At 43.7% G+C, this 13,740-nt stretch overlaps 1 protein-coding gene across 1 annotated transcript in view; it reads left to right on the forward strand.

Annotated features, from left to right (window-relative positions):
* LOC146809194 (mucin-5B-like) overlaps nucleotides 1–13,740 on the forward strand; it is a 65,138-nt gene that overhangs the window by 42,366 nt on the left and 9,032 nt on the right. Inside the window, exon 3 of the mRNA XM_085616018.1 lies at nucleotides 1,088–1,114. Within this exon, the coding sequence (XP_085472144.1) occupies nucleotides 1,088–1,114 (27 nt within the window). The remainder of the gene's footprint in view (nucleotides 1–1,087; nucleotides 1,115–13,740) is intronic.

Here is a 13,740-nt window from a genome sequence, read left to right on the forward strand (position 1 = left end):
GGGGACCCAGAGCATATTAGGCCCCTCCCCTATATTTAAATAAATACCTCTGGCGATGTGGTCCCAGGGGCTGATAACAGCTCGGGCAGGGGGGAAAGTGCACCTCTCCCCTTTCATTAAAAAACAACACCAATGTGGGATGGGCGCTACTAACTATTACTGGTGATTATCTGTGTATTTATTTGTTCCAAATATTAATGTTACCAGCTACGAATTCACCTAACGATAATGTTACTTTTGTCATTTTTCAGTGAATTTCTAAAAAATGCAAAAACAGAGCCTGTTTTTATAGCTAACTATAATGTTACTTTAACCTCTAGTTTTTTAGATAGATAGATAGATAGATAGATAGATAGATAGATAGATAGATAGATAGATAGATAGATAGATAGATAGATAGATAGATAGATAGATAGATAGATAGATAGATAGATAGATAGATAGATAGATAGATAGATAGATAGATAGATAGATAGATAGATAGATAGATAGATAGATAGATAGATAGATAGATACTAGGTTACATTCAAATTGAATTAAATATTGTACTATAGGTAATTTTATGCCTCTATACATACATATAATATAATCGAATTCATTACTGCTGATATCGTCCTCATTTCAGGACAAACATGCATACATATCCCTATAATATTTTCTATAACAATATTTTACATATGACATTTTCCTTGCTGTAACATGATGGGCTGTGCTGTCTCTGTGCAGAGCCTAGTTGTTGTATGTATGTGCCATCTTTATTGAATTAATTTAGCCTGTAGTAATTCAGGTTAGTGCATTATTTTAGACAGGACTGCTCAGAAAGAAAAATCCTGTTCACTGTACTGTCTGAATACCACAACTTGCTTTACCCACTGCAGGTTCATTAAAACAGCGGGTCAATCTGTGGGGAAAATCATACCACACTCGCACCCTTCATAAAATATACCTTGAGTGCATGAAATAATTGGTGTAAATTTCATGGTGTATTGCTCTCATAATCTCAATATCATGTTAACGCATTCCATGTACAGCCTCACTGACTTGCCATTGATGAACTGACAGGATTTCTTGTGCTTTCTATTCACAGATTTTTCCTTGATGTGGGTGAACGGAGGTAAGAATATTATAAGTTTGTAATTTAGCATCTCTAAAATTAAAAGTTGGAGAATATAGATATGCCAATTTGTGCTAGATGGTTATTTTGGTGATTTTCCTAATTTCTCTTTGTTGGGCCCCCCTCCTGCAAATTGTAGTTCCACACTTGGAATTAGTTCACAGTAAAGCCAGTTTTGTTTATAGGTTTTTTAAATTAGAAAAATGGATTCATAATGTAGAGCCAAAATAAGTTATGATGGACTTTATAATAAGAATCATACATGCCTACAGAGATCCAGCAAATAGGAGGATATAAAGTAAATGTACTGGTAAAGATAGTACTACAACTGCACAGTATTACAAATTACAGTACAAAGATACCACCCTCACTCATTTTCATGACAAATATCAAGATCAGACACATCTTGAGTCTGTAGGTCACCGTAGTAATTGGCTTTTACACATCTTTCCTGTTATCTTTTCATTGGTGCAATCTGTGACTGTTTTAGTGATGTAGGAATAAAGGGATCTCTACATTTGTTTTATAACAAAGCATGTAATATCAAATAGTCTTTGGTCTGCATACATCATTTCACACTACGGTCAGTTACATGCATTATTTTGTTGAGAAAACATTATTTAATATGGAGGGATAATACATACTATAGGCATATTGTGGGCTAAAAACAGTAGTGGTACTGCATACCATAAAACGAATTGTCAAAATCAGTAGGGATGACTAGCATTTTTTGGTACAACCAGGCCTACTGGTTTTCGTAAGATTATGTGGCAGATATTATTTGAACAGTACAGTATGGTTAGGTCAATAATTACATGCTATTAGAAATAGAATTATTTTTTAGCAACTGCTTCCCTTACTAAGCATAATCCTGTTATGTCACAAATGCAGTTCTTAAGAGAATCACTGATATCAAAAGAATAGGCAAGAGTGTGTGCTAGGGTCAAGCAGTACCAAATGAACACACCACAATAACATTTACATACCAACGTGATAAACAAAAAGACGAGAATTTTTTGACTAGATATGTATTTTTTCATTTTTAGGGAAAGAAGCAAAAGAAAGCTCAAAGTGTCAATTGAAAGTAACATTTTATTTCCGAATATGACCTAGGCATGCGTTTTGGTCAAAATTAATTTGGGGATAGATAAAAGAAACACTCATAAGATATATAATATTATTTATTTTAAATTTACGATTGAAAATAGAATGCATTTCAATATTATAATGGGAAAACTATTTATGTGTTTTACCAATAACACTTAAAAACACTATTCATAAATGTCACATTTCCCAAAATTGATCCACCTTCCCAGATCACAAATACACATACAGCAAAAGAAACATAGACATAGAAGATCAGTAATGAGCCTTTAGTAAGTGAGTTTGATACATCTAATGTTGTTAATATATTCCCTTTAGAAAGTGCTTGATGTACATCTGGACAGCTGCCTGTCCTGACATAGGGCAGGCCCTCTATGCAAGCAAGATCTACATTAGTTAAAAAAACATACCAATAGGGGCCCTGTGCATCAGATTTGTATGCTTTCATTTTTCAATTCAATACAAACAACATAAAGACACTTGTGGGTTTAGTTGAATTATTAACAAAATGAATGAAACCATCTCTGAGTGCAATAACATAATTCAATCTGGTATCTGAAAAATATTACAGGAATAGTAGCCAGAAATCGCAAATGAAATATACCCTTGAAGAAACACAACCACCTAATGTACCTAATAGATCCAATATAGGCCAACATGTAAATAAAGAGGGATCTAGTATTAGGTATATGTCTATTACACATATGCCATGTCCAGTTAGAATAAATCAAAGTCAAACTACTCTGAAAAATCCATCTTAAAATTAAGTCTGGGTGGTGAACTCCGGATTTCTTTCAATTTAGTAGTCCTAAGTTTAGGACTCCTAACTTTAGGACTCCTAAATGGCTTCCGTGAATACCGAAAGCCTTAAAAATAGGTTTTTTCTCAGTTTAGTAGTTGTAAATTTAGGAGTCCTAACCTTAGGACTCCTAAACTGAGAAAAATCCTAAGTTTAAGACTTTCGGTATTCACACGAGACATTTAGGAGTCCTAAATTTAGGACTACTAAATTGAGAAAAATACTAATTTTAAGACTTTCGGTATTCACAGAAGGCATTTAGGAGTCCTAAAGTTAGGAGTCCTAACTATACTACTACTAAACTGAGAAAAATCCTAATTTTAAGACTTTCGGTATTCACAGAAGTCATTTAGGAGTCCTAAACTTAGGAGTCCTAAACTTAGGACTACTAAATTGAGAAAAATCCTAATTTTAAGACTTTCGGTATTCACAGAAGGCATTTAGGAGTCCTAAAGTTAGGATTCCTAACTATACTAGTACTAAACTGAGAAAAATCCTAATTTTAAGACTTTCGGTATTCACAGAAGGCATTTAGGAGTCCTAAACTTAGGAGTCCTAACTTCTGTGAATACCGAAATGAGTAAGTGCCTTCTGTGAATACCAAAATGGTAGTACGTTTAGGATTTTGTCTTAAGTTAGTTCTGTGAATCGGGCCCCTGGATATTTAGAGAGTGGTACATTCTTAATACAATTGATCTATTCTGATTCTGATAGAGGACAAATGATTCTTATATGTGGCCCATCCATACATTCAATTTTATTTGGGAAAAATTTTAATAGAATAGAAAGCCTCTTTTTTGGTTCCTAATTCAGCTGAGGGATGCGGATAACAAACATGAACAATGTATTCATCAAACATTGTATCTAAAATGCCCCTAGGTTGCCTACCGGACAGCATGCGCTCCCTTGAGCTTTGTGCAGAATAACATGACCCCCCTCCCGTTCTGGTCAGTCTTGGACTTGGGAATTGATAAGGATACTGACCCTCCCTGCAGGTGCACATCTGTAAATTGCATCCCACCCTGCCAATCATGCTTGTTCCGCTCCACCAGTTCCCCCCCTGAAGGCACCATGGAAGGCGAGGAAAAAAGCAGATCTGAAGAGCTGGACCTCCCCCATGGGTCTACCTACTGTTTTTACTGCCTCCATGAGGGCTGAAAATACCTACATGGTAATGGGTGCCGGATCTCGGCTGGGGACATTGCAGGCGTTGCCACCTTTTCATTGCGCTCTGTACTACTAAAGGGCCCATGGGATCCCTATGGCCTTTCATCTTTTCAAAGAAGGCTACTGCCACCATGTAGCCACCGAACGCCCCAATCCCTCAATTCCTTCACAAATTATAGTACAGACGTTGGCTCATGCCATGCCCCCTCCCTGTATCTCCTAGAAAATTGCAGTAAGTGTTAAAAGCCCCCTCATAGGCCCGCCTAGTCCTGGGTGCTAGGCTAGCTGCCACGATGTCCGATAGGTTGGGGCACCAAGTTGCCACCGAGGCTCTGGACAAGGCATTGGACTGACCGCTGCTCCTGGGTGGTAGGACCTAAAAACCTGAATCTTGAAATGAGACAATGTATCAAATGCATGATTGAATACTCCTGGGTAATGCCTAGCCTTAAACATCACATTTAGGGCCAGATGTACAAGCGTGGAAATAGTTATTTGCGACTCACAATTTGAGAGGCGCTATTTCTGATGTACAACAGTGTATTTCACACTCTTAGTGCTTCCCAATGGGGTGGCAAATTGAGAGGCTCATGAATATTAATGAGCCTCTCACAATTTGCGATCCCATTAGGGATGGCAGGCCCTCCCAGGTATAGTGGCCTGCTGCGCTCAGCAGAACACCATTTCTGGGACTGCTTTTAAATAAAGGAAAAGGGGATGTATTTAAAAAAATTTAATTGAAACGTTTTCATTTATTTTTTTTCCCTGGGACCACTGCCTGTCCTTAAAAAATATTTAGCCCTGCATTTGCAAAGGAAAAGGGGTCCTCCTAAATGTAACCTGGGGTCTAACTACTTTGGGCACTTTGGTCGCTGCCCAAACCCTTACCTCCCTTCCAGAACAAGTGACAGTCCAAAAAACCTTGTTGACCGCAAGCACCCCTACAGCCAGAGCCACTCCCACAAGTCCAATCAAGTGGGGCAGGTGAGTATGCACTCTAACATGCGTGCTTTGGTGCAGTGCAGGTCAACCAGGGAGGAAAGGGAGAGTGCCCAAAGCTGTTGGTGCCTATTGCCGCTCCTCACGCTGGAATCCAGCAAAGAAAGCCTTAAGAAATACCCTGTAGGGGAAGAGAAACAAAAGGTGCTACTATGGTGACCTCCGGGCGCATGGACGGAGGGGTGCAGATCTTCCCCAAGGCAGAGCGGTGAGTAAAAGACCTTGCTGCCGCTCTGCGCTTCTTTTTAATGGGGCTTTTGCCCAAAATCGGGTTGGAACAGGTCCCGGCAGGATCCGGGACCTGATCTTCCTACTTTGCCCCTGAAGTGCTTCTTACATTTCAGGGGCATTCTCCCACTCGTCTAATGACTTCCCGTGGGGCGGGTGCCAGACGTGCCTTCAGCCTTGGCTGATTTCGCCCCCCACAGGAGACGCGTCCCGGGGACCTGCACAACTGCCATATGTGCGGTGTGCCGGAGTTCCCGGTGGCGCCTGTTGTTACTCCTCCTCTGCTGGAGTACTAGAATGTGCATCCATCTCACCATAGTTTACAGTTTATGATTTTAATGTTATATGAGTGAGCTTTCATACTAAGGACCTCATTATGATGTTGGTCAGATCGCAACCAACAGGCCATCGGTTGCAGTCCTACTGACATCTAGTGCCGCAGTCCGACCACCTCATTAAGATTTGTGGCATTTGTAGGCAGTAGGCGGAGGGACCAACAAATGCTTCTGACGGGCTCAAGAAGCCTGTCCAACCATTGGTCAAAATGTAATACCCTACAATAGGGTTTATGATGTCCCTTACACACAGCTTTTCAATGCGGTACATACGTCATTGAAGGCTGTCAGAATCAGAATGTGGAGGCCCCTAGAAGGGCCCCTGTCCCTCTGCAGCATCTGCTATGAGGCCTCAGGAGAACCTCTGGTACCCCCCAATCATCCATACCCATGTGCCAGGCACCACATGTGAATAGCACACCGTCCATGGATGTTTGCAAACATCAATTTTACCAATGCTGCTTGTGCTGCAGCCCTCTTCCGGCAGCACAAGCTGCAATGGAAAAATTCATGTTTGTGATGGCCTCACGGGCGGTCGCATCCTACTTTGTCAGATGGAACCACCGACTAATAGCCGGTCGATTTCCATTCTGAGACGATGCCGGTCGGACTCACATCCAATCAGCATCGTTATCGGGGCCTAAGTGTCTGGTCACCACTTGGTGCAAATACTGTTAAATTATATATGCAACTTGTTGTTTTTTTGTCCATTCACAAATTGTGAAATTGTGTGTATTTTGAGTTTCACAATTTAACTAAGACAAAAAGCAAATAGAAAGTGGGAAATAGGTAAATAGTCAGATTGCTATACAATTATAGCATACCTACATTTTCAAACTCAATGCATCAAAGAAGGTCTCTGTTATGCTTGTATAACAAATTGCAAATGGTTTGCGATTTGCATTTATATAACAGGCCTATAACTTTCAGCAATGATTTTGCTGCCCCTCTTATGATTAATGTTTTGTCATCCCATTGGTTCTTTGGATTCAGTGCTTTACATTGAAACATTATTGTAGGAGATCCAAAAGTCATTTTTGTAACCTTACACATTTCATTTATTTACTTGTTGCCTGACTAAAAATATCTTGGAAAGAGAATTGTCATGGAACACAGTAAATCCTGTCTTTAATTTCTTTCTACACTTCTCTTCCAAATGTTGTAAACAAGGTAGACTCTGTCCCACCAGTTTCACTTATGGTTACCTTAACTCTGGCAACCTATGATTACAGATCAAGATATCCATGCTGAAATTGAACAATTTTTTCTTCAGCATCATATTTCTGATCACAGCAATCAAAGGTTTCCTCAAAGAATTATACAAAGGCTGCATAATTATCCAATAATAGACTGCCTTCTGACCCTAAATGATTGGCCAAGGCCAAGGATTCCTAGTAGCACTGCATATAATAAATTCTACATTTGCTTCATCCGTAAAGTATTTATGACATAGATATTTAGAAACTACATCAAATTTCAACTCAACTAAACCTGCAAATGTTGAGTTTATAGTTCCTTTCAGAAGTTCTGTCAGGTGTTGTAAACAGGCTGAATTCTCTGTTTAATTCTGGCCCTGTAGTGTCAGTTTATCACACCCATTAGATGTACTTGACCTTGATCTAATTAATCTTGAACAACCAATTACTGGTGGCATGTCACCATTTGTACTAAGGTAAATGATTTTCCTCTACTGCTTAAAATATAGTCAGCTAATCTAATGGCAAATATGCTTGGCAGATATTTGTTAATTGCATGGTTTTCACTGAAAAATAAGATCAGATCAGGGGCATGGCTTGACTCAACATGGTGTTAGACGTGTTTCCCTTGAGCTCTGGACTACGAGGCCTTTCCTGCCACAATCCACTCAACAGGGCCAAAACCCTACTTATCTAGTTACAGACTGGTGGCCTGAGCACTCCTGTGGCCTCTGGGGACCTTATCGCCAGTGGGAGAGTCAGCCTGGTGCTGTGGCCCTGCTGTAGGGTACAAGTGTACACAGCACTGCCACCATCTTAACTGGGTCCCAGACCCATGGAAACCACAGCTCTTTACAGCTTAGAGCCCAGAGGGTGCATAGGCACCGGGGACTCAGAGTTGGAGAGTGGAAGATATCTTCTTGCCCTCTGGTCAACAAGAGGTGGAGGGGGCTGGGGATTAGCTGCGTACCACCTTGCAGGCAACCCAGATCTGGCAACTCACCGTGAAGGCCCAAATCTGGCTGAGACCCTGAGCTGTGCTGCGTTATGCCCTGTGGCAGACACAAGCGCTCCCTAATCTTGACAGCCCTTGGAGGTGATGCTGCACGGAATGGGGCCTGTCTGGCACTTGTGGTGGTGCATGGTCAGAAAGATGTGGGCCCTGCTACTGTGAAAAAGGCCCCGCTGAGTACACGGGGAGCTAGGGGTCCTGGATCTGCTGTGCAAACTGTCACCAACCCCTAGTGCCTAACACAGAGCTGTGCGCTGGGAGCTGGGCCCTGGTGCTGGGATCTGTGGTTAACCTGAGACTGAATCCCGGTCCTTACTGGGAAGGAGCACAGGGTTTGAAGGTCTGTGGGGGAATAAATGACTACCATCCACCAAAGTGATCTTCTGCAGTTTCCCTCAACCCCCGCCCAGAGATCAGGCAGGAGTGGCCCCTTAGCTGAGCCAGCATCCCCCAGTAGTAGAGGAGACTACAACCGACCCTCCAGCAGTAATGCTGTGACGGCTTGGGGCCATATCATGTTTCTCTCTGTAGCATTCCACAAGATGTGAGAGATTGTGTATGATGAAGGACTTTGCCCCACCCACTAATGCTCCGGCTACCGCCCACATTCTCACCAGGTCCAAGGTGCAGCATGCTGGCCTATGCTTTAGAGACTGCTACAAAGGGTTGTTAACGCAGCAAGTGTGTTCTGTGCTTCAGGAAAGGAATACCTCTAGACTTCCAAGACTCACCCCTATACCTCACTGGGTCTGGGTATGCCCCTAGCTGCCAGGATCTACACCATCACATATGACAAGAGGCAGTCCTATAACCTCATTGGAACTACAGGGACAGTAGAGCCTGACAACTTTGGAGCTGCTGCCTTAGACACATATTCCCCTCTTGGCGCTACCTGTTAGGCCCTGCATCCCTTGGCAAAGTAAGGGGTGAGGCTGGAACCACACCCTGGAGTTCTCTAGGCAGCAATATCGAAGAGCTACTGCCCTGTATCTTTGGCACATATTTAATAGCCAGTCCATAGGTGAAGGACATGCATTCTGCCTTAGCCCAGCAATATATATCATCACCCTTCAATACATGCTCACAGCTTCTTGCTCCTACCTCTTTGTCTGTGGTGATAATCCATCTGGAGTTGATATGGTTGGAGCCCTTGGTCAGATGTGTAGCCCCCCTGACTCTCTACTTTGGCCTTGCAATGCCCCGTGGCAGTACCATTAGAGCTACATCTTGAGCCATGACCAAGGAAGGCTCTGTTACCTCACTGCGGCAAAAAGCAAATCTGTTGACAGTGGATTCCTCCCTCTGAGGCTGCTGCATCAGCAACCCTAACTCAAGCTTACAAGGACATTTGCCTCCAATAATTTCGAGTGGAGATCGGCTCCCTTAATACTGAATTCAAATCATGCATCTGTTAAATAAAATGCAATGCTGATGGGCTTGGCGATCAAATTAGTAACATGGAACAAATGTTGGTTTCCCGCAAAGAAGATCCAAGAGAGTTTCTGGTGAGGGATGGTGAGCTTTGAAGACCAGCATATCAACCTCCAACAGAAGCGCATGAATCAAGTATTGCATTTGATGGAACACTATCTGTATCACTGGCATTCTGAAAGGTATGGAGGTCTCTGATATTGTGTCATACACTGCAGATCTCCTGTATGTCATCCGGGAGGATCCAGATATCTCCCTTTCAATGCTGGACAGGTTGCATAGAGTAACAGGAACACTGAGGCATCCGTATTCTCCTCCTGAAATCCTCACATGGGTGCATTCCTTTGCGAGAAGGAGGCCATCCTGCAAGCCTCACTTAAGAAGGCCGATCTGGTATACAAAGGACATACAATGCAACAGTTTCAAGATGTTGCACCTTCCACCTTGTTCTGCAAGTAGAGCTTCTGCCCCATCACCAATAGGCTTCAGGAACTGAATATTTGCAATCAGTGGGAACATCTCTTCACTATCAACTTTGACTGTTAGGGCAAACACAGACTCATGTGGTCACTGAAAAAAGTCCAGCACCTTCTAAGCATCCCACCAGCCTCTGCGGGGTCAGCCTATCAACCCCCAGCACGCCAGCCCGACAAGTGCCTTCCGTCGAATACAGTATATTCCAGAAATGCCTCTAAACACAGCAGGGACCTACAGTTTAGTGAAAATTAGAAAGACATTATCCAGCATCTCTGTAATCTGGAAGCACCCTCTATTCCCCCCCTTCGACATTGGAATCAGTTTGATATGCTGTGCTTTCCTTCACCTCTCTGCACAGCACGATTGGCGGTTCCTTTCATCACCCCACATCAATCGTCCATATGCTGGCTTGGAGCATAGCTGACAGATTGCCCTCCCTGCTCTCCCATGAGCCTTGGTGTTGGACTACTGGACGGCTACCTCCTGACCAAGCAGTGTGCTGCACTCATCAATACACATCGCCTCCTTCTTCCCATTCATATAGACAACAACCCCTCCAGTGCGACCCTGTGCTACGCTGTTGGCCCTGATGGCCATGGACCATGGACCTTGAACTAGCAGTTGCTGTTGGACCATTCCTCTGATCCAGACTTTTGGGGAGTGACTTCATCTGTCTGGCTGGTGTTGCCAAGAGCTGGCCCCTTTCAATTCTGGATCTACTGTTTTGTCCCGGTTGTCCTGGCTGTTAGTACTGTTTTGCCTAATGTGCACATTTCTCTGTCTCAGTTGTATGACGCCCTGAGCTCACTTTCCGTCTCCTGTTTCCTATACTCAATTAACTATACACCCCACTCTGCCCCACTCACTTTTTTCCTTCCAATAATTTTCCTATGTCAGGCTGCTTACACAAGCTGGGTACCCTTGCCCAACCTATAATCATCACCAATGACCTAATCCCCGGTGTTAAATTTGTACCCAAAAAAGGAAACAGGTGTGAAGGCATCTCCTCCAACAGAATGGCAAAATGATTTTCTTGCGAGTACCTCCTCCGCCAGGGCAACTCACACATAGCATACGCTGTCTACCTCATTTGTCACTAGGCATATGCAACCTCTAAGACAGCAGGGGATCCAATTCTCTGTTTGACCTCTTTATTCTCCAAGATTCTGCGGGTGGTCCGGGATGGGGGGGCTGATTCCTGGACCTTAATCTTCAGCATGGTTGACACCCCCTCACTCTTCTAAATCTATATACACCCAACCAGGCACAAGATTCTTTCCTTAGGTCTGTGCTCAAGGATAAACTGTCTCAGGAGGAGGAAGATATGGTGCTGGATGGGGACTTTAATTTGGTATGAGACCCACTCTGGATAACATCACAGCCCTGTTTCAGGTAACTGGTGCCATGTCAGCAGCTCTTAAGCACAGTATAGCTGATGTGGGCCTTGTAGATGCATGGAGAAACCCCTACCTTGACACTAGGGACTTTTCATTCTTTTCCCATTTCCATCAGTCATATTCACGCATTAACTATTTCATCTTCACCTATTTCTTATTGTAATATCTGTACACATTGCTCATCAAGTAAATCTCGATCTCGGGCCACGCACACATAGAACTGACTTGGAATAGAATGGAGGACGTAAATCGCTTCTCCCTCAATGGTGATTTCCCCTGCAACTTCTACAAGACCTGTTAGATTTTGAAGAAATCCGACCTGAGATAACAAACTGTTCTGAGACTAACACCCACCCAGACATCTCGGCACACTCTCTCTGGGGCAGATTTAAAGTCACTTTCAGGGGCTTTATCGCAACTGTCTCAACGCCCGGTTGAAAGAAGCCAAGCTGGTTTAAATGGGTTTGGCTGTTGTTATCAAGGACTTGGAATGCCTGAATCACGCCAGCCTACCCCAACGCAATAAATGTCTCATGGCTCTCTTAAGGTGTCAGCTTAGGGCAGAGTGCAATAACAATGCAGAATGGGACCTCCTTGCTCTCAAACAAAATTAATATGAGGGTGGTAAAAAGGTGAGAAACCTCTTGGCCGAAAACTGTGGCAGCAACAAGCTTGTGCACACATCCCGGAATCCAGACGAAGCTGGGTGATTCGGCAACTTCTAAAATGGCCAAACAGTAGGCATTTACCAGGCCCTTTATGCTAGCAATGAGGCCTTTCTAGATGTCAATGGCAAATATCTTGTGGGTTGTAAATGGGACTCACTTGACACTCCACATGCTGCGTGAAGCCCCCATTACTTTGGAGGAGCTTCGGCGTGCCTTGAAGAGCCTTCCCCTTGGTAAAATCCCAGGTCCTGATGGTTTGCTACTAGCCTTTTATTGTAAATTCCCTCTGCAATTGCAGGAGAATTTGCTGGTTCTATCAAACAACTTCACGGCTTCTTCTGAGGCAGAGATCTCAGTTTATCCCGAAGCCAGGCAATGACCACTAGCTCTGTGCCTCTTGCCGTCTCATAGCACTTATAAACACCAATGCAAAACGGTATGCTTATATAATTGGCTGGAGCTCTACCTCCCAGGTCTTATAGACCCAGACCATGTTGGCTTTAAACACAACAAACAGGAGAAGATAATCTTTGCCGTTTGACCCACTTAGTGGAGAAGTCTTGCCACCATGCTATCTGGCATGCCTCTTCTCACTTGACACAGAGAAGGCTTTTGGCAGGGTTAGGTGGTCCTTCTTAAAGGCTGTACTCCAGTAGGCAGGACTGGGCCCTGCAATGATGGACAGGATCATGGCCCCTTTCACCTTCCCAACTGCAAGAATTCAGGCCAATGGAGGTCTATGTCAAACCATGCACTTACGGAAAGGCACCAAACAGGACTGCCCCCTCGCAACTCTCGGGAGTCATCATTCGGCTAACCGAGAATATAGGACAGATACGCTTTGGGGGACGCACTCATAATATTGCCCTGTTTGTTGACTATATTCTCCTGACTCGCACTCAGCCAGTGAAATCCCTCACAATGTGTGTGCTTACTCTCCATGCCTCTGAGGCTTCAAGATGAATTTGTCCAAGTCTCAGGCACTAAACTTGACTCTCCCTCCTATGGGCCTTTTGGCACTTCTATACCTTACACCCATCCAATAAGCACATTGATCCATTCAATACCTGGTCCTCCAGCTTACCTAAACATTGGCCACCTAGACAATGACCAACTGACCAGAAATCTGTCTTAGAGGTCCTCCACTGCTGGAAACCCCCACACTGGGCTGTTCAAGTTCAGTAAAGATGTCTCTCCTTCCAAAAATACTCTACCTCTTTCAAAGTTTACCTACACTGATCCCCTCGATGAGATACTGTGCCTTCAAGGGGATATTTGCTCCTTACTTTGGGAGAGGTGACGCCCTTGCTTCTCAAACAGAGTGATGATGCTCCCTTGGGACAGGGAGGACCGGGGTGCCCTAATCTCCATAAATATTACTGGACAGCACACCTCTGCTTTGTCTCAGAGTGGGTTGTATGAGAAAGCAATAAGCATTGGTTTCATATCTACCGGGCTGTGGCTTGTGGACCCCTCTGGGACTTAGCATGGCTCCCGACACACACAAGACCATAAAGACCCTATATTGCCATCCCTACTAAAATGGTCCTGGAAATATGGGATAAAGCTGCAGTGAAATGAGGCCTGACCACTTTCCACTCGCCCATCACCCCTCTGGCACATAATCCAGACTTTACTTCCACTCTGCAGCCACACTCCTATAGTCACAGGAGGTAGGGGGACTGTCACACACTTTGGGATGACTTTGATGGTGATTCCCTGAAGACATTTGATCAGTATTGACAGGAGTTATGTCTCCCTGAGTCCACTAGACCACAATATCATTTACAGTGCAACTGGGCTCTCTCCTTAC

The sequence above is a fragment of the Triturus cristatus genome, chromosome 7 (genome assembly GCF_964204655.1).
Source record: "Triturus cristatus chromosome 7, aTriCri1.1, whole genome shotgun sequence".
Lineage (NCBI taxonomy): Eukaryota > Metazoa > Chordata > Amphibia > Caudata > Salamandridae > Triturus > Triturus cristatus.